The sequence below is a fragment of the Caloenas nicobarica genome, chromosome 14 (assembly GCF_036013445.1).
Source record: "Caloenas nicobarica isolate bCalNic1 chromosome 14, bCalNic1.hap1, whole genome shotgun sequence".
Taxonomy (NCBI): Eukaryota; Metazoa; Chordata; class Aves; order Columbiformes; family Columbidae; genus Caloenas; species Caloenas nicobarica.
Window position 1 is genome coordinate 16,396,894 of NC_088258.1, and position 27,598 is coordinate 16,424,491.

Here is a 27,598-nt window from a genome sequence, read left to right on the forward strand (position 1 = left end):
TCTTCAGTTCCCCATTTCTAATTTGGGTATTTATATATCCCTGATTATTCCTCTTTACTGAGTGTTCTTAATTTTCCCAATGGATTAAGTCTGCAACGTGTGGTTGGAGTTAATAAAAGCAACAAAGCAGCATACGAAGAGAGACTTGCTCTCAAAGGGGTCTCTGGGGAAAGGATTAGATAATGCAAAATAACTGTGATATCTACGTCAGTCCATAAGAATTGTGATCCCATGGGGCCTTTTGGTGGAGAAGCAGGGATTTTCGTGGTAGTCTGTGGAGAGTACTATGAATGTCACCCAATTAATGGGGTATCTGAACTTTCATCCGCTGCCATTAAGCAGGACTAGGAAATACCTGCCTTCCTGAGCTGGAGATCCCACAAGCTGTTGGGAGAAACAACAGCATCGCGTCTCTAACGGGGATGCTGTCGCTCTCTCCCTTCCCAACCCAGTTTTCTGTCCTTTGCAGATGAGTCCTTAGTGCTACCACAACTCATTTTTAACCGGGAAGATCTTTTGTAGCAGAGGCACAATTTATGCTGCTGAAGTTGATTGAAGGTCTAAAATAACAAAGGTGATGTTGGCACCTGTATCTGACCCTGCTGACATCAATTAAAACGCGACGCCAGGCCGGTTGAAGGTGGCGTTGGCCAGTGCAGGCCAGGTACTTGGGCAATACGCATAAAAGGTCAGTGACTTTCATTTCCATGTATGATTCACGCTTGTTTCATTGCTAATAAGTCAATTAAAGATCATTTTTCTTGAGTGTAGTGTTTGATTAGCATCAATTCCCAGGCTCTTTAGATGTTCTGAGAGGCTTTCCTGGTTTGTTGCAGCAGTGTTGGAACTGTTTGGATTGAGGTAATGGGAGAGTACAGGAACCGAACTGCTGGTGTAGCACATCATCTAGTTTTAACTCTGGTCTGCCTCTCCAGCTCACTTTTGGCTTCCAGAAATCAATATGATTTTTTTCATTGTGAAGCCGTGTGGAACATGTTAAACAGGACAGGGATTCATGAATAAAAATAACTTAGGTAACAGTGAGGCCCTGTCAGAGTCATACCCTACAAAACTAACAGATCTTTATGGAAGTAGAGCCTGTTTAACCTTCCGAATTTGTTCTTCCCCGAGTTCTATTCCTGTCATTCAATACTGTTAAGTCAACTGTGATGTAGTTCTGGAATTTACTGTTTCCACCCCTCTTTAAGGTTTGTGTAAGTGGACTTTATGTAATCCTTATTACTGAGGTTACAGGTAAAGGACTTGAATGTCTCAGTGGCTTTGCTGAAACTTGATACCAGGACATAGTGCTATTTTAGCAAGGCGTTCATGTTTGTTTGATTTGTATTCTAAATGAGGATTAGTTTCTATAGCAGAGAATAACCTGTACAGGTATGGATGAAGCTAACGTGGAACATGCTGTCAAGGCTCTTGGTCTGTGACGTGAAGGCAGTTATATTTTCTGGGAAATGATCCAGAAGCACGAGTCTGCACTGCTTGGAGTTTCCTGTTCTGTGTCATTATAGCGTGTGTTGAATGATTTCAGCAGAAAACACCCACTCTCCACCTATCCTGTAACATATCAATGATTATTAAGCCTTTCTGTTCTTCAGAGGAGGAAGACAAGGTTTGTCCAGTTGCTTGCTGAAATCCGAAATGTCCAACAAATGGGCACCACTCTGCAAGGGGGAGATTTGTCAGGCTCCTACTTTCTGTCTGTCTTTCACAAATGACCTCTGTTTTCCAGCTTTTTTTTTTTTTTCCTTCTGGAAAATAACTTTTAAAATGGAAAGCTAAGTATAAATGTCACAGCTTTTCCTGGAGCTATGGTTCACTGCATTCCATCATAGGTGAAAAGAAGGAAGAGGTGGTTTAGCTTGAGCATTACCTGCTTTGGGTTCTTTCCAACGAACTAGCACTGGTCAGAAATGGATAAACTGCCAGTCCGTGAAAGCCCAAACTAAACCTGTGATGTAGGTGTCAGATTTGGTAAGAGTTTCTCACGATCTTTGGGCTCGGGATGGAGGAAATGGGTGGGCTGGCGTGTCACCTGCACCCCTTGGCGTGTCACCCGTCCACTTGGAGTGACTACAGCCTCAGTCAAGAAGTATTATATATGGGTTATCCATGTTCATGTTCTTGCTCCCTCTAGATGCCTCAGGGTTTGGGATCTAACGCTTTCAGGTAGCAAGAGGAAAATTTCTGGTTTTTTTTCAGGAATGAAATGCAAAGATTTGAATTTGTCTCAGCGTACATGGGGAATTTATTTAAAATCCTTATAGCTTGGGGAGTGGAGAAAAAAGAGTGGCTTCAAATGCTGGATTCAGCGTTAGACTTTAAATGTCCCTGTGGATTTTCGTAGAAATCCTTACATAAAGCACATCGTAAGACTCCAAGGAAATGAAGTGGATAATGATGGAACCAATAGACAGTCTGTCTTTGCCTTATTTGAGTGTCTTAGCAAGTCTTTATGGATATGCCTAGAGGTCTTTAAAATGAGTAAGAGAAAGAAGTGAGGGATGTATTTTTTAGTCAGACTCATCTGTTTATTCTGGTTGGCTGCACTTCAGCAAGCTGGGTTGGTAGAGCTCGCTTCTGGGTAATGCTGATTCTACACAACTCATACGTTTCCATCAAAAATCCCGTCTCTCCCCAGTCGGAATGATGACCAGGCAAGTTGTGGAGCTGTTCAGATGGGTGCTCAGCTGGCAGGCGCTGGATGGCTGAGGCCGAGTGAGTTGGGTTCCTGGGAAACCAGTTAAAAATAGAGAAATGTAATTTTGCACGTTCTTCAAAGGGAACTGCCTGAGAATTTTCTTCCCTTGAAAAAGTAATCTTTTCCTCTTCAGCTTTTCGTTACTGTTTGAAATGTAAGACACTTTTGTGGGGAAAAATTAGTTTTCCAAGCAACTCTTTGCAGAAGACCGTGATGATCTTTTTTCAAGAATTGTTCCCATGCTTTTTAATGGAGTATAAGGACAGAATGTACTAATTCCTGAAGAGTTTGCATAGAAATTCTAACCTAGTTCTCAAAAGATCATTAAGAGCTCAGTGGTTCCTGTCAAAAGAAAATCTACCTCTCAGGAGTTTTAAACTTCCCATGACTTTTATGCAAGAACCTTAGATTCCTGGTGCACTTACTGGTTTTCTTTGGAGATAAGGGGAGGAGGCTCTGCTAATTGCTTTTCTGAATACATGAGAGTCTCACTCTGTCTCTGTAGCTGTGAAATTGTTGCCTGAAAAACAAACCAAAAAAGTTTTACCTAGAAGAAACTATGTTTGTAGTTTCCTGTTGGCAGTAATTGCATTCCAGTATTTACAGAAGAGACAGGTGACGCACCGTATATTCGAATTGCCTTGTGTGCTTTTTTACTGGATGTTTGCTGGGACGTGGGCCTCACAGCTGCCTTGTCACACTATCGTGAAAGTGTAGATGATGTTCTGAGTAAAATGTCCGACTTTGAATTCAATCGACCGCCTGTGTCTCTGTGCAAATCTCCTTGCAAGTGACTGTGCAAAACCTGGGCAGTGTTTTACAGCTGTGTGTCACGCTGCAGGATTTCAGACTGTCTTCCAAGATCTGTAGGTGTGTAAGTGCCACAAAAGTAATTAAAGAGCTGCTTTTGGCAAAATGGGAAGATTCTGACAAGCCTTCAGAAACTAGACGCTATACAATTATCCATTTTGAAGATACTTTTCTTCATGTGATTCTTCTGTTACTGCAGTAGAAGTTGCAAATAAAAACTACTGCAGACAGAAAAGTTGGTTGAGACTGTACCATTAATGGGATTGAGCTCTGCTTTTCTAGGAGCGGAGCTGAGATACAAGCAGGTTCTGATGGGTGTTGCCGCATGTTCTTTATTTTTTTTTTTTCCTTCCTTGTTGTTGGATAGCTTGCCAGTTGATCGAACTTGGCAAGGTGCCTTTTCAATTTTCAGTATGACTTTTTATTAATTACAAGAACTGCCTGTTTAACTTGGGTTCTGCTTTTCTAATGTAAGGTTCCCTTTTCACTGACTTACCTGGAATTCTATTCGTTAAACTCTGACCAAGTCCAGTTTGCCTAAGACTAGAATGGAGCACTCTGTGAGAAATACAGCTAAAACCAAAACTGTTTACAGGATCGAGACGTTAAGTCATCGGAAGAGCCCTCCCTAAAAAAAGAAAACTTCATGTGGGACTCCAGTTTGTAGAGAGCTTACTATAGAGAAACATTAGCTCCTGTTTTACCTGCAACTTCTGGTGCACCCTAATTTCCTGATGGTAAAATAGCACTAAGTTAGAACCTTTTCCGATTTATATTGTTTCATGTTATTTGTTAGCAGGGTGGCAAAATCTTCTAAGATGCTCTAATGAAGTTATTTTCTTTTCATTTTGTATGTACGTGCATCTCTTTTGTAATTAGGTCTGTAATCAGTCTTCCCATCAAGCTGTATAGACAAAAATAAGGAAGATTTCATCCTTCAAACCAAGGACCGGCCATGTCTTATCATTACAATGAAGCCTTTGAAAATCCAGACTACCACTTCTCAGAGACACTGGAAATTGAGAGAAAGTGAGTTTATTTCATTTTTCTATTGTGACTGTGCCATAGGAAATGAAATTCTCTGTTGGTGTGCAGGAGAAACTCTTTCTCCAGAGTTTTAATTTGTGAAATTCTTTTAATCCCTCCTTTATGCTTGTATTCACAGACACGATTTTTTAAAGCTGTTATCAGGGATTGAACAGAAATGGCATGTTTGCTTTTTACATGTTGGATGAATTTATCAGTTAAATGCATTTTAGGATTTATGGCATAATGTCATGGACACTTTTTAGTTCCAGTCATTTTCGCAATGTGCTATAACCTTGGATGTCCCTGTTTTCCAAGCAGTTATTCCTGTTTAGGTAGAGTCCCAGCAAACTTCAGGTGGAGAAAAGTTTTAGTCTTTCTAGTTCAGTTGATGACCAAATCGGAATTGTGACGTTGGAGTTCTAAATACAAAATACCTCTCAATATCAGAGTTTGTTTTGTAATGTACTGAAATGTGATGATAATAAGTAGCAATTTATTAAGAATATCTCTTGAGAGTTTTTGTGGCACTCAGGGTTTTCCTTTTTGTTCCTCACACAGGAGGAGTTTTCAAAAGAACCTGTTCTCTCACCAAACCCCTTACGATTCTTCACTGCATGTTTCCTCTGGAGAACACAGTGGAAGAGGATGGGATTACCCTCTGGCCGTACAAATGGCCTCCATGAGGCATGGCTCTGAATACAGCGAAGGTTTACCAGGAGTTAATGTCCTAAGCAGAAGTCCTCATGGAAATTCCATGGGTATGTAATTTCTCATATGAACAGCTTACAGAAAAACTGGAACAAATAATGCTTTACTCTGTCCTGAGAGAGTCCTGCAGCTCTGGAACGCTCAACCCTGTATATATTTGTACTTGGGGGCACTGGAGTTTTTTCTCTTTTTTTTTCCTGGAAGTAGTTCAGATGTTCTATTAACAGATACACGGACTGTCTGTTGTACTAGCAGATCGGTAAATACTGACTTGAGTAAGTCATTGAACATGAGGATGGATGCTGGAGTGAGATACAGGGGTTCTGTTACTAGGGTATATTGCGGTGTTTGTAGTAGAGTGTGTTGGGTCATTAGGGCTGATATTCTGTGTGTGTAAATAATCCATAGCAGCATGCGACTTTCTGTATAATTCTGATTCCCTTCAACAGATAATCTTGCCTTTGAGCCTGAGCCAGAACTGGCACACAGCCCACCTTCTACCTCCCATCTGCTGGATCACCCCAATACCCGCAGAATTTCCACTGTATCGGAAGGTAAGACATAAGGATTGCGGTGCATCAGGGTATTGAATGTCAGTCTTGCCCTCCATAAAATAATAAATATTTAAAAGCTTTCTGGCTCGGGTATGAAGATCTTCATGTAACACAAAGGAAACACAAACCGTAAATTTTCTTTTACTGTCCTACATCGTTGTAGCTGATTTTTTTCAATATCTTTCTGAAGGTGATGGTCTTTGTTTCTTGAGCAATGAAAGATATAATGCCTACCCATTTTACCCCAAACTCCCTATAAGTGGGTCAACATTAAAAAAATTTACGCAGTTATCTGAAGAGACTCATTGTAGGAGGAAGTAAGGGGAGGACAGGATGCATTTTGGAGACTGTCTTTAGTGAATTTTTCACTGTGTTGTCTCAGTAAATTCTAGACGATACTAGTAATTAGAGATTTATATTCACTAAAATACAGAGGGACTGGAGTAATGTAATCTAGGTTCTGGTTCAGGCAAGTGTTGCAGGTTATTGTTCGTGTTCTGGGTAGGAACTGTTCTTCCCAGATCGTGTACTTTTTCCTCAAACAATCAATTCGGTTCCTCTCTGCTGCTTCTGGAATATAATTAACAGTTCTGTTCTGGAATTGTTACCTAGATGCATTGAAAGAACTGTCTCTCTGTGCCCCCAAAGTAAGGCATTCTTGCTTTTTTTCTCTTTTTCACCTTTAAGAACATAGTCTTTAAGTTAAGATCTGATTTGGCAAAATCCTGGATTCATATTAAAAAGCAACAATCTTATTGGTACCTGGAAATGCCTCACTCCATGAGTGACCATAAAAATGGAACATTTCCAAACATTAACTATCATGTGTAGGTTTTAATCCCTGGTAGGAAGGAGAGAGTGCGTTTCCAACACAGTCAACTTGAGGATAAATGTCTGAGCGCCAAGAGGTCGAGAAGTCCCTCCACAGGGAGGCACAGATGCTTTTCTTTTCGCGATTCTTTTTAAGCGCTACAAAGGAAGTTGACTTAAAGTGGAAATGCCACTACCATCAGGGGACCGTTAGGTCTAAATAGTAACTATGGTGAAGCAGCCTGCAACGTGTGCGTTAATTAACGGGCTCGTCAGTCGGTTGGGGCCTTCCCCACAGCGGGGCCTTCCCCACCGGCCACCAGGTGCCTGGGCAGGGCAGGCCAGGAAAGCTGGGGCTGAGCTCACCTGCTTCACAGCTGGAAGGTGAATTGTTTAAGGAATATAGTCACTCGTGTTCAAAAAATTGCGTGAAAGAAGGTAGAGTGAACGATTACATTTTGGCCCTAGGGAAATGGGAGTCTGGTCAATGTAACTTATTCAGCATGGTTGAGTGTGATTCTGAACAATCCCTCTGAAGTCAGTGGAAAGATTTTTAAAGAAAGGACCTGTCTTCTAGGAAGGAAGTCTTGAATAATCAATGTGTGCGTTTATGAACAGGTTGGATGACAAAATTTTCCACAACAGCTGAAGGCTGACCTCAATATCTCTTTTCCTTTCCTTGTTTCTGTGAATGTGAAAGTGTCATTTCTTGCGTCAATTTGTCAGGAGTATTTGGGCTTACTAAACAGTGCATGTTATTTAGATAGCTTTGTTCAGAGACATAACATAAGACCACCTGATGAGATCTTCATAACTTCTTCCAGCACGTTTGAAAGAGATCCAGTGTGCAAAGAAGGCAGGAGTTTAGATAAGTGGTTTGATATTGAATAGCATCTTGCACGAGGATGATGTTGATGATACTATTCTTGGTTTATAACCAGAATTGCATGTACACTCTTTCTGTGGCTATGGGAACAACTTGGGTTTGTGTTAACACTAATGGTTCATCTTTCATACTCTACTAGCACACTAAAATCCCATGATAAATGAAGCACAGTGCAATGCGAATGTGTTAAATTGTAGAAAGAACAGCTAAACCCCTTATTAGAATTTGTTTGACCAGCTAATGGATTGTTTTCAGCCACTGTGTCTGGAATTAGCATCTAATTCCAACTATGCAAAACCAGCTTGATTGTGAAGTAATACAGTTCTATCTATTTCATATCTACTGCTAAGTTTGGGCACTAACATGAACTAAAATTGTAGAATAAATGCAATGAAAATTTAGCTTTCGCGTTAATATATAACATCAAAAAATGTAACTATGAAACAGTGATCAAGCAATAGCCAGAATCCTTTATATTGCAGCTCTTTGTTTTAACATTAAAGAAGCATCAGAAAAGTGATATTTCTTTTTTAACTATCAGTATAGTACTACTTACTTACATCTGTATTAGAATACTGATGGAACTGAGGGTATTCTGGGGAGTGTTATTACATCTCAGAACTTGCCACATCTTAGTAGCAGTGGAAATGGGGAATATTATTGTATCCATTTCAGATTTTGTATAAGAATTACTGTATTATTATCCCAAAATTTGGATTTTTCATGGGTTTTATGCAGAGGAAAAGTTAGTTGGAAATCTTGCGAGTATGTCCACCAGTGAAAGGATTAAAGCAATCCAGAAGATGCCAGAGAACATGAAAAAAAAGAGAGAAATCAGGTAAAAAGAAAACTTTATCTGTTTAGTTTTATGAACACTATACTTTCAACATCTAGCTGTCGAGTATGGGTGTTTGCCATCTGCTCAGCTTTGGTTTGTCACTTTAAAAGGGCTGAAAGTACTTTTTGATGCACTTTTAACATCTTGCAAGGGAAAATAATTTAAAGCTGGTTCATTGTCCTTTCTCTGGATGAGAAGAATCTCTCATGCTAATATAAAACAGAATGTCAAGACCTTGAGATTTCATTATGAATGATGACTTGTGATTTCTTTTCAAAGGAAACTTGGATGTTGGCCATGGAAAATAGAGAAGAGACCACATGGTCTCAACCATCCTTTTGTCTCCTCACAGAATATATTTAAATTTTGTTCCCAGAGTGAGTTAGTGGAGGGGTTAGACATGCTGTCATAGCATGGACAAGAAGCCTGGTACCAGCTAAGAGGAAAAGAACCAGCATGTTCATGTTTTATTAGCTCTGTTTATGTGTGCGTGTGCGAAACTGCATTTGCAGTAGGCCCTTTAGCTTCTTGTTTTAATTACAACCCATACTACAATGCTTGTCACCCCCTGCCCTGCTCTTCCACAGGAATAAAGTTCTTAAAGAAATAACAGAAAAATCACGGCCTGGCAGAACTCACTTTTTCCACTGCACACAGTGTCTGCAGGGACCAGCACTGGTAAGTGTCACAACCTCTGTCCGTCCCAGCAGAGCAAAGCACTTCGGCTGCCACGTTATCGCTGTCTCCAGAGGTATCTGCTACCTTGCTTTATGTTACTTACCAAAGAAACTATTAATTGCTGCAGCATTCGTTAATAATGACTTGCATTATGGTAGCACTTAAGAACACCAGTTAAGCATCTTAAGTTGCATGTAGTGGGGGAAATCTGTTATTATCATCAAAATGGAACTGTAAAAACTGTGAGGCTTTATCGTGGGACTTTGAGTCCCGTTGAAGACTGCTTGCTGACATTCGTTTCTCCTCTTTTGCACTTCAGCTGTTTCGGCGATTTGGAAATAGCTTGGCAGAATATTTTCACCTACTGCAGTTATGGCACAGGACTCTGAAGATTATTGGTGCAGAGTTTGGAACAAGTGTCCTTTCTTATTTTATTTTCTTGAAGTGGCTGCTAACTTTCAACCTCTTCTCATTCCTCATAAACTTCAGTTTCATCACAATCCCTCAGTTTCTTGCAGCAGAACCAAATAACGTTTCATTCACTGGTCTGGAGCTGTTCACTGGAGCTGTAAGTATGTAACAATAGATTTATATTGGTACTGTCTGCAACAGATCTACTTGAAAAATTCATGACAGAGTGAAAAAGCATTTCTTATTAAGAGGTGGAGTTAGAATTTTCAATGACTAGAAATAATGTTTAGTACATATTTGAAAAAGAAGCTGCAACAAACTGACGTGGTGAAATGAATGGAACTTATTCTGATGCATTTGTTTCACTGTAAATGGTTGCTGTGTTCAGCAATATTTCAAGACTTTCGCCACTCTTTTTCTGAAAGACACCCAAAGGAAGCCAGGCACACCAGAGATAGCCACGGTAGTCTTCAGCAGAACATCTTTTCCATGCTAATTTTCTTCTGAAAATACAGTGCAGATTTCCATATGTGATCCTGTGAATTTTAGTTATTTCCAAAGCTTTATTCTTCCAAACAGCACACGGTTCTTTTCTGTGGCAGCTGGCTGAACTCCCACTGGGGCTTGGAAACTGGAGGATCTTTTTCATTGTGTGAACTTTACATTCAGGAATAAAGTCCCAGGCTGGTTTTAAAGGAAGATTTTTCACTGCTCTAACTTGACTAGTGTTAATCAACTAAGTGATCTGAGAGGATGATTTACTCTTTTTTTTTTCCCTGTCTTTGCAGTAAAAAATGTCAATGTTATTGATGTTAAAGGATTTCTCTAGTTAACAAACAAGATTCTGCTCTTACTAACGCTTAGTTGAGAAATGATCTTTCTAAAAGAGGAAGGTGTCAACCTTTTCCTTCTAAAATTGCTCTTAAAGTTTTGTACTAATGCTGTTTAACTTTGCAAAGTACGGTCACCATTGCAGGAGTTCACCTATAACATAGTAACTCTAGTGTTGAATATCATGTGTTTCCTTCCCAGTTCCTTCACGGTTGATATAATTTGTGAGTACAGAACCTTGCTCCTAAGAAAAAAGCAATTAAGCCTTTCCCACTTCAGGAATTTTCAGAAAAGACCAACTCCTGCAAAGGTGCTGAATGCTGATGACCATCCCACATGAATCTTAAGGATACAAGTAATTTATATATCTCCAGAAGCCCTCAAAACTGTGGAAGATTTTAGCTCATAGAAGGAAAACAAAGGGTCCGATATTTAGCAATTTAATCACACCTGTGATTTCACAGTAGGGAACGGGGCAGCTCCCACCTCCACTAATTGGCCTTCAGATGGTGATACTTCCCACCATATGCAAACATTCTGAACGGTGTCCATATCTTTTTCAGGGTTATTTTCAGCAAACAGTACTCTACTATGGCTTTTACACCAATGCTACAATCAGTAAAATAAAGAATGGTCCATCTTACAACATGCAGCTGGCCTATATTTTCACTGTTGGAATATATTTTGCCATCTGTTTTCTTATCTTGTTGATCAGGTAAATTAACTAAATATTCTTATTTCACTTATATTCAAAGGGGGAAAAAAATCCCACCAAAAAACCCACCACCCTGTAAATGGTTGGCAGCAATAATTACCTGAGTAGGTTTCTGTAAGTCCTGATTTCCAGGTCTACAGTTTAAATAGAAGCTCTGCTCAAAAGACAGTCTCCCGAAATCGTGCTTTTATTAGACAAAAGAAGAGTAACTGCAAAATAGTAAGGGACAAGTAGAGGATCCCAGTTCAAACCGGTGAATATTGTGGTCCTCCTTTTGTAGTTGTTGCTCCTCATATCTTCTGGTATTGATGCGGCCTTCCAGAGGTGAATGTTGGCAGCCACTACTAGGAGAAGGAAATGTGAGGCTTGCTTCTTACATAAAAGTTTATTTTCCATGACTTATGTGACATGCTCACATAGGCCCAGTAGCCTTGGGACAGGATAGAAAAAACGACAAATCTCCCTTCTTGCCCTGCTGTACAGGCTTGATGTGTTTCCCCATTATGCATCTCGCTAATTTAATTTTCATTGCAGCATGGCAAAATCCTTCTGCAGGAACTTCATTAACCCCCAGACATACTCTGGAAACGCCAGCAGGCTTCTCTGCACTTGGGACTTCAACATAACTAACGAAAAAGCCGTGAAGCTGAAACAAAAGAATCTCAGCACACAGATAAAGGTACAAAACACAGGAGGTACAAAAAAGTAGAAAGGTGCAAAACTAGAATGTGTGAGTCACTCTGCCAGAGGCTTATTTGTGCACACAAACCTGTGTGTGCTAATGCGAGTCTCGATGACTCGAGCATGCCAGTTCTGTTCCTGACAGACTTCAGTCTTCCTGACTGTTAAGTTTAATTTGATTTGAGCTCCTGGAGCTGGCTTAGCTACCTGTTTTTCTTTTCTCTTTAAGCTACATATAAATATTTGTATGCTTCTGTTCTGCTGAATGAACCCCTGTGACTATTGAATATTTGCCAAACAGAATATTTCTTCTGGTTTTCCTTCCTGCTTTTTGACAATTTTCTAAACAAAAGGCAGGCTTGTAATATTATCTGTAAACTGCAGTGTAACTGTCAAGAGATAAGACTTTTAGAATAGGAACACAAACTTGTCAGTAAATGTTCCCAGGATAATATTCTGCCTATATTGTAGAGAAATAATCTTCCATTCAGTCTAACAAGTTTGGCTTTATGCTGTTGACTACAGAGTTGTTTCCTTGCAGGAAGACCTCATGGAAGTAAACCGAGAAGTTCTACATCTTTCTGTAACGGAGAGACTTGCTCGTATTGTTATTCACCTTGTTTCTTGGGCTGCTTCCCTGGGAACAGCAGTAGCTGCTTGCGCTGGTGTTTACTTCCTCTCCACTAATAACGCAGAGGTAAGGATACATTTTGCAGTCTGGTTTGGGAGATGCGTTTTTCCACCTGGGTATCTTACGCCGAGTGCAAGCGCGGCTCTGTTCACTGCTAGGACTGTAGGGAAGTGGAGCTGCTGTTTCTGCCAATGCAAACACAAATTCTGCTGTACCTAAATGGCCGGTTTGCAAAGACTCCTACTGGTTGGGACTGTGGCAAGAGCACAGGACCTGAGGGGCCAGGAGCAAATCTCCCTCCTCACCGCATCAGCTGCTTGCCTGGGTCATGGCTGGTTTAGGGGGAGCGCAGCTGGTGGCCTTGACAGCAAGAAGCAGCCTCAGCAAAGCTTTTCTCTCCTCTGCCCAGGAGCTGCTTTGAGGCTGGGGCTCCCAGCCTTGGTCCCAGGTGACACAGGGGAAGGGGAGAGGGTCCCTGTGCTGCTGCACATGGGCCCATAAAACGTGATGGTCTCTAACCTGAGAACATCCAGGAAGGTGTTCCAAGTGTCTTCCCTATGGACACAACTCGATGCAGTATTTCAGTTAAGGCTCTAAGTTGTGGTGGGTTTTTTTGTTTGTTTGTTTTTTTTCCCCCCTCTCCAAGCTGTTTGTGAAAGGGCATGAAAATGACCTTGAGAGCCAAGCTGCCACGTTGGTGCTACCTATTGTCACATCTCTCCTCAACACATTCATCCCATTCTTCTATTCCTGGCTTGGACACCTGGAGAGATTTCAGACTCCTGGATACCAGATATATGTCACCATTACAAGGTATTTGTTGCTCCCACCTCTTAGTGCTTTTTGCCTCAAGTTGTCTGACGCTTCTTTTTGACAGCAAACTGTGTCTGGGTGGTGTGGCGGGCAGTAGGGAGCCATGGAGTAGAATTCATCTTCTCCGAAGGCTCCTGTACGCACTTCTCTCCCATGATTTGTTTGTACCTTCCTGCTGGGGGGAGCTGTCAACACTCTGGAGGGCAGAGAGGCCCTGCAGAGGGATCTGGACAAACGGGAGAACTGGGCAACCACCAACCACATGAGGTTCAACAAGGGCAAGTGCCGGATTTTGCACCTGGGACACAGCAGCTCTGGCTGTACAGACAGACTGGGGGACGAGATGCTGGAGAGCAGCTCTGCAGAGAGGGATCCGGGGGGTTCTGGTCGACGTCAAGTTGAACATGAGCCAACAGTGTCCCTGGAGCCAAGAGGGACCCGTGTCCTGGTGCATCCAGCACAGCACGGCCAGCCGGGCAGGGAGGGGATTGTCCCGCTCTGCTCCGCGCTGGGGCGGCCTCACCTGGAGCATTCGCTGTGTGCAGGGCTGGGGACACAGGGTAAAAGGAGATAAAGCTACTGGAGAGTGTCCAGAAGAGGCCACAAAGTTGGTGAAGGTTTGGAGGGGAAGCCGTATGAGGAGCAGCTGAAGTCCCTGGGTTTGTTCAGCCTGGAGCAGAGGAGACGGAGGGCAGAGCTCATGGGGCTGCAGCTTCAGCCAGGGGAGCAGGAGGGGCAGGGCTGAGCTCTTCTCTCTGTGACAGTGACAGAACCCAGGGAATGGCAGGAACATGTGCCAGGGGAGGGTCAGCTGGACATGAGGAAAAGGTTCTTCACCCAGAGGGTGCTGGACACTGAACAGGCTTCTCAGGGAGGCGTCACGGCCCCAGCCTGACAGTGTTCAAAAAGAGACTGGACAACGTCCTCAGACACACGATGTGAACTGTGGGGTTGTCCTGTGCAGGGACAGGAGTTGGGCTCCATGATCCTTGGGGGTCCCTCCCAACTCAGGACATTCTGTGATAATGTGGTCCTGCTGCTCTGCAGGGCTGCTGTTGTGATAACGGGAGGTAATAACGTGGAGTAACCAGCGATCATCCTGCCATCGTTCCCTCCAGTGAGCTTATGGACCTGTCGTCAGGGCAGTTACTCCTACTTTTTCTTTTCAGAAATATCATCCTGAAGATATCAATTGTTGGAATACTGTGCTACTACTGGCTTAACGTTGTGGCTGCATCACAGTCGCAGGTAAAGTTTCAAACATACAAATCTTTGACTTACAGTGCCAGGTTAGGAACCACTTTGATACAAGGCTTGCTCCAGCAAAGAGAAGTACATGTAGTGTCTTGGAAAGCTGAATTTGCCATGCCAACATTTTTTTTTATTTATTAGCATTATTTATTTGTTTATTTTTATTAGCATCTTTAGAGAAATGAACTGTAGGGAAAAATGAATCACCCAACTAAGGTCTTTCAGGGTGTTGGCAAAACTTTGACCTGTAGCCCAAGTTTCAAATGCCCAAGCATTTGGAAACAATGGTAGAATTGCGTGATTTTATTACTTCTAGATATGCATTTTTATTTTTCTTCCTTCTGCTTCTTAAAGTGCTGGGAGACTCTGGTTGGCCAGGATATCTATCGTCTTGTTCTAGTTAACTTCATATTTTGTTTGCTTGGCTCTTTCTTTGGAGAGTTTTTACGAAGGTGAGTACTACTTTTCTAATCTTGTTTTTATTTGTTAACCAAAGACACCAAAGACACTAAAGACATGATATTTCTTTTTTTCTTTTCTCCAATGTGAAAAAAGAAGTCCAATAGGAGCGTGACTGTGCCACCACTGAAGCTTCCTGGGTGATCTCTAGCAGGCACAGTCTCTGGGTACATGCCCTGGGAATATCGTAGCTCCTCCTTAGGAGGAGGTCGGAGTGTGTCCCACTCTGCTCTCCCAGTGCGTCCTTTGTCCCTCTGGGGACGGAAAGCCAGGCAGGGAGGAAGCCACACCGCACACCATAGATCTGGCTGGGGTGACAAGGGACCAGGTGTCTCAAGCAGCAAACCTTGCTTTTCTGCATACGCACAGACATGCTGCCTTTCCTGGATATGTCTCGCTGTCTTTTTTTTCCTCATATAGAATCATAGAATTATTTGGTCGGAAGAGACCCTTAAGATCATCGAGTCCAACCATAACCCACCCCTGGCACTGCCCCAGGTCCCTGAGAACCTCATCTCCGTCTGTCCAACCCCTCCAGGGATGGTGACTCCAGCACTGCCCTGGGCATCCTGTTCCAATGCCCCACAGCCCTTTGGGGAAGAAATTGTTCCCCAGATCCAACCTCAACCTCCCCTGGTGCAACTTGAGGCCGTTTCCTCTGGTCCTGGCGCTTGTTCCTGGGGAGCAGAGCCCGACCCCCCTGGCTCCAAGCTCCTTTCGGGCAGGTCAGAGATCAGGAGGTCTCCCCTCAGCTTCTGCTCTCCAGCTGAACCCCCCAGCTCCCTCAGCCGCTCCCATCACACTTGTGCTCCAGCCCTTGGGCACACTCTGGCTCATGTTCAGCCACTGTCACCATCACCCCCAGGTCCTTTTCCTCCAGGCACTTTCCAGACGCTTTTCCCCAGCCCGCAGCATTCATGGGGTTGTTGTGACCCAAGTGCAGGGCCCGGCACTTGGCCTTGTTGAACCTCAGACAATTGGCCTCAGCCCAACGATCCAGCCGGTCCAGATCCCTCTGTATGGCCTTCCCACCCTCCAGCACATCAACACTCCCACCCAACCTGGTGTCATCTTCAAACTTACTGAGGGTGCACTCAATCCCCTCGTCCAGACCATTGATAAAGAGATTAAACAGAACTAGTCACTCTACAGTGCACACAAGTTTAAAATCTTATTTTAATCAGTCCTATTAAGGGTGTAATATGACTCTCAAGTGTGGGGTTCTGCAGCATGAAAGTGAGAAAGTTCTTATAACTGAACGTGGACACAGTGAAGTGTGTGAACAAAATGTCCATTTGCCTCTGACATCTGTGTGTACCTTCCTATTGCCAGCTGGTATTGCTGACTTACAGGAGCAGGATGTTTAAGTGCTTGCCAGCTCTCCAGAGTGTTTTGGGCTCTCGGCCATACTTGTGTAGGAGATCCATTGTCTGCCCTTTGCACAGGGTGTGAACAAGACTGGTTTACAAGGTGGAACTTTGCTAACTTTATGTTAAATCAACACAAACCAACACCGAGAAGCCCTTGAAGACTTTCCCTGCACAGCTCTTGCCAGTGAACTTTAATCCTCCTGTTCTCGTTCTGTTCGGGTGGGAAACCCCCTCCCAGCAGGAGCTCCCAGTGCCAGACCCGCAGTGTGAGCCGTGGTCAGTGTCCTGCACTGAGCTGTGCAAAAACTTACAGCTGTGAAAGGCTAAAAGTACAATTGCTCCTGTTTATTTGCACGGATTCAGAGTAACCCCTGACAGCTCACCCTGAAACTTGTTGCTGATGCAGCTGACAAGGTGGTTCCAAGACCTGTATTCAAGGCAAGATGGGATAGTTACTGAAATCTTCATTTATTCTTGCTACAACAATCAGAAATTGAATTTCCCCAGCTCAGGAAAAATGAGGTGATAAAAAGGGATTGTGGATCCTCAGTAGGAATCCTCTGAGCACTTGCTTACCTGTGTGTGTCTCAGCGCCTTGAAACCTCGGTTAGTTTGAGGGTGAGTGTACTTTAGGGTATATTAAGAGTATCGGTCTACAAGATTCAGTTTTCTGATAGAGGCTGAAAATTCTCAGGACTCAGGAACTGAAACGCTGTTACAGTTTTGTACTGAGGCAACTTGCCATTTCAACTATTTGAGCATAAGCACGTGTTTCTGATATAGTTACAAATCCTTTTTTTGTCCTTTTATTTTTTTTTTAGCTGCGTGAGAATTATCCTAGGTTTTATTTCAACCCTGCTGTGGCCTATGAGAATTTACTTTTGCCAAATTCTGTTTCGTTTTTGATGTGTTATCTAACCAATGAGCTGTGGCTGCTCTGCATGACATGGTTAATGTAGCCCCCGAATCATTTGTCATTGATGCTTCTGTTCAGGAGGTCATCTGTAGAGATTTCTACAAAGGGTTTTATCATTTAGCAAATGCCATTGTGCTATGTTGTTTCCCCACCCTGCAGAATTATCGGAACTACAGTCCGTGTGAGCTGGGGGCCGCCTGAATTTGATATTGGACGAAATGTTTTAGAGTTGATCTATGCACAGACTTTGACCTGGTAAGTGTTGCATTTGTGGCCAAAACTTCATTTGCACTTAGAAATACCATTGAACAATCTTATTGTGACATTTCTGGGTGCTTCCCATCATGGGGTAAAGAACAGGATAAGTGTCTGAGAGAGTTGATATATTAAGCAGCTTTGTAAGGACTGGGACTTGCAGTTCTCTGTGTAATTCTACAGATAATAACAATAACTTAATCTGTAGTTTACCCTGTGGCCACTTGGCCTGAGGCAAACCCAGAAAAGGAACAGCCTGGATTTTTGTTGACTTCCCCACTGGAATGGTGTTCCTGCAGAAACAGTCTCAGTATTAAACCCTGGAAAAGATGCCTTATTTCAAAGAATGAGTGCATGCGTCCAATTGTAAGAGTTTTTCAATGTAGATACTTAACGTTTGAAGTTGCATACTTTTAAAGGTTGATTCACTGTTAGAGGATCCTTGTGAATATAATTACATTTCCAAATAACCAAACACTAACTGTTTTTGAAGTTAGGGTGGTATTTTGTGCTTTCAGTGTGCTGAGAGCTGTGTGGTGAATAGCAAAGATTTCACTTTCCTTTTACGAATCCCTTCTTGTAGGATTGGTATCCTGTTCTCACCTCTGCTGCCTGGTATCCAGATGATAGCGTTTTCTATAGTATTTTACGTGAAAAAGGTAACAAGCTCTATATGTGTTCATCATAAACATACACCGTTTGAAATCTGAGCAGAATTTATTGCATTAAAGTGCTGGTTTTGTCTGGAGCCTTTGGGGTTTTGGGTTTTTTGTGGGGAGTGGGATTTGCTTCAAAGGAACACAATTTAGATACACAATTTAGAATTACAAACTTGTGAAACTTGAGGGGTGGGAAGCACAGAAGGGTTATAGGAGGGGTTGAAAGCACAGTTAGAGAGGAGAGAGAACAAAGTAGTAAAATTAAAGGCCAGGGAATTAGTGGTGTAAAGTGCATACGTCAATATAGACACTCAGGCTGTGGCTGTGACTGTGTCTCCCCGATCAGGCCCCAGCAACGCCCCTGCCAAGTTATCTGAGTGTAAGCAGGGTGATTCAGCTAAAAATCATGGTGGAACTGTCTTCTTTTCAGAATTCATTGTCCCAGTAGTGTGACTAGATGACAGAGTGTTTGTTGGGTCACTGAACAGTTTGTAGTGTGGAATATAGAAGAACAAAGCTATAGCTAGAAAGGTCGATTCAAATTTCCCTAAACTGTGGGTTTGCGTTTGCTACAAAAGCAAGCTCAACCCAACCGAGTCCTGAAGAACCCGTCAGAACCTCGTTTTGCCTCTTACTATTTAAGAGTATATCCTTGAAATTTTATAAAACTCCAGTGTCTCTATCAAATTCATACAAAAAAAGTTCTTGGGCACTTTTGATAGATGCTATTCCAGCAATTTCAGTGGGGTTGACTTAAACCAAGTAGAAGTAGCAGGTAACACCGTTCCAGAGTCAGTGTACCTTCATCTCATTAAAGGTCAGTCTCATGATGAATTGCCAACCGCCTCGCAAAGTCTGGAGAACGGCACAAATGACGACGTCCTTCATGTTCCTGCTGTTTTTCCCCTCCTTCCTGGGAGTCCTGTCAGTCGTCGCAGTCACCGTCTGGAGGTACGGCACATCACCGGCGTCTACGCCTGCTGTGCTGCGCTGTGGGACCTGGGACTAGGCAGAGAAATCTGCATTTTTCTATAGAAAAAGCTGTATGAATTGCTAGTGGAAGGTTTCAGATATTGATGAGGTGTTCTGTATTCTGGAAACGGGATGCACTCAGTGAGTTTACAGGAATGTTGTTCACGCAGTAACTTGACAACCAGTGATAGGACAAGGGGCAATGGGTACAAACTGGAACACAGGAGGTTCCACTTAAATACGAGAAGAAACTTCTTCCCAGTGAGGGTGCCAGAGCCTGGCCCAGGCTGCCCAGGGAGGTTGTGGAGTCTCCTTCTCTGCAGACATTCCAACCCGCCTGGACACCTTCCTGCGTAACCTCATCTGGGTGTTCCTGCTCCGGCGGGGGGATTGCACTGGGTGAGCTTGCGAGGTCCCTTCCGATCCCTGACATTCTGGGATTCTGTGATTCTTTGGTAAGAAAGTGGGAGGAGAAACAAAGTTGCGTTGAAGTTTTGGGTTCCTATTTAAATGTCGCAGCAAATTTGGCTTTTCCTCCTCCTTAAAAGTTTCTGTGACCTAGTCCTAGTTCCTGGACTTATTTCTGGTTTAGGCTATACTGGGTGTACAGTGGAGAAACACCTGGAAAAACTCAGTTGAGGTCAACTTCTGGATTATGTATGAACTTCAAAGGTTCTTTCTGCAGGGAATGCTGACATCTGCAACAATGCATCTGGGTTGTTATCAGTATTTTACAGCTGCTTGTTTATGTGCATGTTACTCTGGTCACAGTAAGGGCAGCATGGATACGCCTTTTCTTTTTCCGGGCAATTCTCAGCCACAAGGTTTCAATATTTTGTAAGCACAGGAAACCAGGTGAGATGAAATATTTCAGAGCAAACATTTCCAGCTGGCAGGTGGGAATTTCAGACTGTCTGGAGTGGTTCAATTTCAAAGGAAACAACATTTTCCTATTTCAGTCTACCCAAAATGTTAATTCTTGCTACAGGCTGCCTGACTTGGCCATGTCCTGTTGTTACTGAAAATCCATAGTGACTCGTGTCCTCGAAGGCCGGGTGAAACGATGGCTCCCTATGCACCTGTGGTGGAACTTGGAAAATCCTGATTTTCAGTTTGTTGTAGCTTGCACTACAGTGATTGACTTGTTAGTTTAGGTCAAGATTGTGTTTCCAGGGCTCAGATCGGTCTCTTGCAGCAGAGTCAATGACTGGAGAGTGACCCAAGTTCACAGTCAAACACAGACCATGGCAGTTCCTGCAGCAGCCAAAGAGAGCAGAGGGCTACAGCAAACTAACGAGCATCCCGATGTACAAAATCACAATATTAACCCCATCACTGCTAATAGATGAAGCTTTAACTGTTTTCTCATGTTTTCAGGTTAAAACCTTCAGAAGAGTGTGGTCCCTTCAGAGGTTTGTCTTCTATGTATGCTGCGGTCTCCAACTGGATAAAAATACTGGAAGATTACACTGCCTCAAAATGGGTTGTGTGGATCTACTATAACTTAATTACAAGTGAACTTTTCTTCTTCATCCTCTCCGCTCTTGTCCTGTAAGTACCTGCTAATGAAAAGTACTAGAAAAGAACCTGAAGTGGAAAAAACTGGCTAGATTATAGCCATTCCTTACAAAAAACAACCCCACGAAGCGCATTTTAAAGCATCAGAAATGGTAAATATATTGGAAATTCGTGTATTTGATGTACATAAAGAAATTATAGAACCTACTCCTTTTATGTTAGGATGCCAAAGCTCTTCACAAACCAGCTTCATGCCAAGCCTGGCATACACTGCTTTTAATTGATTTCTAGTTTGCTGCTGCCTAGGCTCCAGATCTTATTACTGCTGGCACACTTAGCTTTAGGAACATCAGCAAAAGGGAACATGCTGCATACAGTTGGCAGAATGGAGTGCTTTGTACTTCTTTTCACTTCCGCAGAGGTGAATAAATCAGTAGGAAGAGCAAGCTTTCCCAAGCGCAGGTAGTACAGGACCCTGAGTGACATAAAAAGCAAAAGTCTGGGAGGTGGTTGCTTTACCTTTTCTGGCTGTTTCTCATCAGTGGAGTCACAGAACCCCAGGCTGGTTGGGTTGCAGGACCTCTGTAGATCCCCCAGCCCCAGCCCTGCTCACGCAGGGTCACCAGAGCAGATCACACAGGTCGGTCCAGGCGGGTTTGAATGTCTCCAGAGAAGGAGACTCCACACCCACTCTGGGCAGCCTGGTCCAGGCTCTGGCACCTCCCAGCAAAGAAGTTTCTCCTCATGTTCACATGGACCCTCCTGTGTTTCGGTCTGTGCCCTTTGCCCCTCACCCTGGCATTGGGCACCACTCAACAGAGTCTGGTCCATCCTCTGACACCCACCCTGAGATATTGATCCCATTGATCAGACCCCTCTCAGCTTCTCTTCTCCAGCTGAACAGCCCCAGCTCTCTCAGTCTCTTCTCATCAGAAAGATGCTCCAGACCCCTCATCTTCTTTGTGTCCCTCCACTGGAGTCCCTCCAGTAATTCCTTGTCCTTAAAGTCCTTAGAGAAGCTGATACCGTGTGAAGAAAAGCTGAGCTGCCAGAGGGACGCTGCAGGGGAGGGGCAGGTAGCGTGCAAGCAGCACGTAGAAGTGAGGTCAGCGTACAGGGAAATGCTACTGAGCAGGTTGCAGTCGCTTCCAACTGATCTCGGGTAAATTCACACACTGTCCCCTCAGCTGTAAATTATTTTGGCAAAATCATATGTGCATATTAAGCTGTGTGCCCACTGGTGGTTTTGGTGGTGTAGCTGTGCTGCTTGGTGTTTCTAGCAGGGGCCAAAAGCCCAAAGCTGTTCTGATGAAGCACGATCTGCCCGTTCAGGTGGGAGCAGAGCCAGCCTGGGAGCAGCCAGTGCCCAGTGCTGTGGTTTGAGGTCCAGGCACATGTCTGCACAGATGACACAAAGCTGGATAAGAGCATCAGGTTCCTGTTTGTTATCTGAAATGCACCTTGTATCATTGACTATAATTGCACCTCTCCAAGTACAGAAACCTTTGGGTCTTTTCCAAGAGAATGTCTTAAGCAATTTCATGTGTTTGCCATGCCTCGAATAATTCTGTACAGACTTTTTCGAATATATGTGTCTGTGTATATATATATATGTATATATACATATCTTTTAATGGGTAAAATGAACAAGGTAACCTTCTGTTTAGGCAGTGACGAGGAGGAAATACTCATGGGTATGAGTGTTCATATGTTCAACCTTTTTCTTTTTGTTTAGAATTATTACTTATCTTTACTGGCAAATAGTAGAAGGAAGAAAGACCATGGCCAGACTCTTACGCAAGCAAATTATTAATGTAAGTTTGACTTTCAGCTATATATTTTTTTAAAATTTGGCTTCTTTGTTGGTTGTCTCATCCTGCTATGGTGGAAGTGTATCTGCTGTTCCTTTGCCAGTTCAAGGGAGGGTGGGAGCCCTCCCTGTGGGAATTGCAGCAAAACTTAACTCAAAAATAGAGTTGTTGCAAAATAATTTTACTTTGGAGCTGTGCTGCTGCAGCTCTCTCCATAGATAGATTATTTCTGAATAAAATAACCTTAATCATTGTTCTGGTTGGTGGTTACTCACAGGCCTAGAGCCTCTCCAGAATGATGAGTCCATTCTAGCTAATGATCCGATGTCTCTTGCCCACAGGAAGGAAAAGATAAAATGTTTTTACTTAAAAAACTATGGGCACTGCAAAGGGCGAAACAAACTCCACCTGCACCAAGAGGACAAGGCCAGCAGGTCAGTGCAATAGTTATGATATTTCTGTTTCAGGTATGTGCCGGGTATGATTTCATGGGGTTCCTCTTAGCCTTGCAAATCAGCTGCCATCTTGGGGTATGTCCATATTTAAAACCTCCCCTCAGTTGATTACTGGTTAACTCCAGACAGCAGAAAGATAGAGTGGAAATTCCCTAACGAGTTGTTCTAGACTGGAATTTAACCCGGGAAGGATGTAGAAAAACCCTTATCCTCACTAGACATTATTTAGGATAATGAAACTGCAAGGAAAGATTCCTCATCCGGGAGCGCGGTGACGGTGGTGATGGGTTTGGGCACACGTGAGCCTTGCTCAGCCGCGGGAGGAGGGTGCCCTTCCTCCCCTGCCCCTGCACTTCCCCTGGGCTTGGGGTTTGTGCCCCCCACATCTTTTCAGCTGAGGCAGAACTGGGTGCTCTGACCTAACCCCGGTTTGAATCCCGTACAGCGTCAAGATAGACATAGAATCATAGAATCATTTCAGTTGGAAGAGACCCTCAGGATCATCGTGTCCAACCATAACCCACCCCCAACACTGCCCCATGTCCTGAGAACCTCATCTCCGTCTGTCCAGCCCCTCCAGGGATGGTGACTCCAGCACTGCCCTGGGCAGCCTGTTCCAATGCCCCACAGCCCTTTGGGGAAGAAATTGTTCCCCAGATCCAACCTCAACCTCCCCTGGCGCAACTTGAGGCCGTTTCCTCTGGTCCCGGCGCTTGTTCCTGGGGAGCAGAGCCCGACCCCCCCTGGCTCCAAGCTCCTTTCAGGCAGGTCAGAGATCAGGAGGTCTCCCCTCAGCTCCTGTTCTCCAGCTGAACCCCCAGCTCCCTCAGCCGCTCCCATCACACTTGTGCTCCAGCCCCTCAGCAGCTTCCTCGCCTCCTCTGCACTCTCTCTAGTGCCTCAATGTCCTTCTTATGATGAGGGGCCCAAAACTGAACACAGTGTTCAAGGTTCATCCTCACCAGTGCCGAGTACAGTGGCACAATCACTTCCCTAGTCCTGCTGGCCACACTATTTCTGACACAAGCCGGGATGCTGGTGGCCTTTTTGGCCACTTGGGCACACGCTGGCTCATGTTCAGCTGCTGTCACCAACACCCCCAGGTCCTTTTCCTCCAGGCACTTTCCAGCCGCTCTTCCCCAACCTGCAGCGTTCATGGGGTTGTTGTGACCCAAGTGCAGGACCCGGCACTTGGCCTTGTTGAACCTCAGACAATCGGCCTCAGCCCATCGATCCAGCTGGTCCAGACCCCTCTGTACGGCCTTCCCACCCTCCAGCACATCAACACTCCCACCCAACCTGGTGTCATCTTCAAACTTACTGAGGGTGCACTCAGTCCCCTCATCCAGACCATTGATAGAGAGATTTAACAGAACTGGCTCCAGTACTGAGCCTTGAGGAGCCAAACTTGTGACCGGCTGCCAACTGGATTTGGCTCCATTCACCACAACGCTTTGGGCCCGGCCCTCCAGCCGGTTCTTTATCCATCGCAGATACACCATCCAGGCCATGGGCTGCAGCTTCTCCAGGAGATGCTGTGGGATATAGTGTCAGAGGCTTTACTGAAGTCTAAGCACACAACACCCACAGCCTTTTCCTCATCTACTAGTTGGGTCACCTTGTTGTAGAAGGAGATGAGGTTGGACAAACAGGACCTGCCTTTCATAAACCCCTGGTGACTGGGCCTGCTTACATGGTTCTCTTGTATGTGCCGTGTGATGGCACTCAAGATCATCTGCTCCATGAGCTTCCCTGGCACCGAGGTCAGACTGACAGGTCTGTAGTTCCCCGGATAGTCCTTCCAGCCCTTTTTGTAGATGTGCATCACATTAGCCAACTCCAGTCAACTGGGACCTCCCCAGTTAGCCAAGATTCATTGTGAATTTATTTTTCAAGTCAGTGCTGCCTGCTGAGCCATCAAATTAGCATTAAAATGTGCACACAGAGGCTCTGTGCAGCGTTTTTATTGGGGTTGAGTGAAAACTCTTTGACGTACGTACTGGTGAAAAAAAAAGGGGTTGTTGGGTTCCCTTCCCTCCCTCCAAAAAACCAAATCGCCCTGTATGACTGGCCATCATTATTCTGATAATATAAATAAATATTGATTATATTGATAAATTGATGAATATAAATACATATGTATAGAAGTAATTTTAAAGATTGATTTGAACAGGCACAAAAATGTCATCAGAATAGCTGTTGGAACAGTCATACGCACGGACCCGCTTAAGATCTGCAGAGTCTGGGTTTGTTACAGGTGTTACCTGTGTCTTTTTAAATGCAAGGTGACGGGCACATGAGAGAAACACTGACCTGGATCCACTTGTGAATTTTGTTTTCAGTCTCCCTACTCCGCTGGGAGCTCGAGAGGCACCGGCTTCCCACAAGGTAAGCACCAAGTGCTGGACACGGAAAGCAGCTCTGAGCAGCTCAGCCAAGGTGTTCGCTGTAGCGCAGACTTGGCGTGTGACAGTCGATGTAAGAGACACAGAGTTTTAGAAAACAAAAAGCCTGGGGGTTGGGGTAAACGTTTTCTATAGGGTGTGCGTGTTGTGGTGTTGGTAGGGACTTCTGAAGACTGATCACAGGTTTTGTACGGCAGAGCTGAATGTCTGTGGGCGAATGAGCCGCTTTGTCTTAGGGAAGCAGCCAAAGGCAGGAATATGACTCCTCATCAGAGATACACACGTGGTGTGAATCTCAGAAGGTTTTTAGTGATGTAGAGTCTCCAGGGCGTTGTGTGTCTGGAATAAAAAAAGCCATGGAAACGTGCATGGTAGCTTGAACTATTCCTGGCTTACGCGAACACGTAACTCCATCCCAGATACCCAACAGATGAGACACTTACACAGCACGGGGCATTGGTCAGGGTGGTGATTACACCGGTAACAGTTCTGCCGTTGTGTGCACAGCACCGAGCTCCGGCAGCGGCACCGGCGCGGCACAGGCCCTGGCACTCGCTCTGCGCGCTAGAGAGGCAGCTCTGTGGGAAGACGAAGACGACGACAGATTTTTGACCACGACCGGGTGGAATCAATACTGAATGTTCCGTTGTTGACTGCTGTTCTGCAGAAAGCAAAAGGCATTTACACGAATGAGCAAAGGTACCATTCAAACTTTTCTTTCTTTACCTCCAAATGGCAGAAAAAACAGAAGAATAGATTGCAAACTGCATCCCGAGTGCAGTTGCTGGTGATGATGGGGAATGTCGTGTTGTTTGGTTTGGGAGCGATGTCACCGCGGGTCCCCCACAGCCGCTCCCGTCCTGCTCACCAAGTGCAAGGAAACTTGGGCCTAATTGTAAATGAAAGCTTTGGTCTAAAAATACTTTGATATCAGTTTTATTGTTCAAACTGCTTCTATGTGATCTAAACCAAAAGCGAAGTATCGGTCAAATAAAAACAGAAGGAAATTCAAATGCAGTTGTTTCTAACGACTGAGATGTTTTAACGGCTGCAAAGGAACTCGTGTGAACCAGCTTCAGCTTCTACCCCATTTTCACCTTTCTGAGGCATTTTTACAGCTTATTACAGTTGCTCAAAACCAGTTATCAGAACTCTTTAAGAGTGACTACTTATCAAAATTCTCATGTGTGTATAACCGCTACTTGTGAACAAAAAGTTTACACATCTTTTCCTGTAAAGAATAGATGGAAAGTAACACAAGTGAGATTTTTTTTTTTTAAATCATATATGACTTTGAGACACTTGATGCACAGATGGCTATTCAGAGCCACAACTTTGCCATGACAGTAATATATATTTTTTTAGCCTGTTTTGTACTACTGCATCGATTATTCCTCCCTTGTTGCTTTGGACATAAAACTGCCTTAGGAAAGCAGGACATCATTTCCTCACACTCATCCTTTAGGTTACAGACAGCCCCAAACCAGCCACCAAAGGTCCAGAAAAAAGGACAAACTTTACACACAGCACAAGACCAGAGATTCAATTTTGTTCTGGTTTCCCGCACGTATCGCTGTGGAGTCTGGCCATGAGAACTGAACATGGGCCCAGTGTCTGCGCTGAGGATGGTGACTCAGGTGGCTGATTTTTATTTTTTTATTACCTTTTTGTCTCATTGATCAAAGTTCTGACACCGCATCTGGAATATTGTGTCCAGTTCTGGGCCCCTCAGCTCCAGCAGGACAGGGAACTGCTGGAGAGAGTCCAGCGCAGCCACGAAGATGCTGAAGGGAGTGGAGCATCTCCCGTGTGAGGAAAGGCTGAGGAGCTGGGGCTCTGGAGCTGGAGAAGAGGAGACTGAGGGGTGACTCATTCATGGGGATCAATATGGAAAGGGGGAGTGTCAGGAGGATGCAGCCAGGCTCTTCTGGGTGACAACCAGTGATAGGACAAGGGGCAATGGGTGCAAACTGGAACACAGGAGGTTCCCCTGAAAGATGAGAAGAAACTTCTTCATGGTGAGGGTGCCAGAGCCTGGCCCAGGCTGCCCAGGGAGGTTGTGGAGTCTCCTTCTCTGCAGACATTCCAACCCGCCTGGACACCTTCCTGTGTAACCTCCTCTGGGTGTTCCTGCTCCGGCGGGGGGATTGCACTGGATGAGCTTGCGAGGTCCCTTCCAACCCCTGACATTCCGCGAAGTTTTTCTAAATCTCAGTTGGCTCTGTGCATCAGAAGCAATTCTAACCCTGGGGCACACTGGCTAGAACACCGATATCCCCAGCAACGCATGAACTGCGCTGTGGCTCCGTCTGCTGGCGCAGCTTTGCCCCAGCGCACGTCCAGCGATTGCCCCTCAGCGCAGCCCCCGTGACACCCTGACGGGGACACGAGCTCAGCAGCCCTGACGTGGCACAAG

General features: G+C 44.3%; 1 protein-coding gene across 1 annotated transcript; it reads left to right on the forward strand.

The window, feature by feature from the left end:
* The first annotated feature begins 4,481 nt into the window (after window positions 1-4,481).
* On the forward strand, window positions 4,482-25,820 carry TMC5 (transmembrane channel like 5). The gene is made up of 20 exons (XM_065644495.1): window positions 4,482-4,555; window positions 5,114-5,313; window positions 5,713-5,817; window positions 8,252-8,351; window positions 8,939-9,029; window positions 9,349-9,597; window positions 10,835-10,986; window positions 11,521-11,665; window positions 12,209-12,364; window positions 12,945-13,111; window positions 14,281-14,359; window positions 14,717-14,814; window positions 17,267-17,362; window positions 17,946-18,021; window positions 18,839-18,972; window positions 20,371-20,544; window positions 22,247-22,325; window positions 22,664-22,756; window positions 25,120-25,165; window positions 25,690-25,820. Exons 1-20 carry the CDS (start codon window positions 4,482-4,484, stop codon window positions 25,818-25,820), a joined length of 2,445 nt encoding a protein of 814 aa, XP_065500567.1.
* The last annotated feature ends 1,778 nt before the right edge of the window (window positions 25,821-27,598 follow it).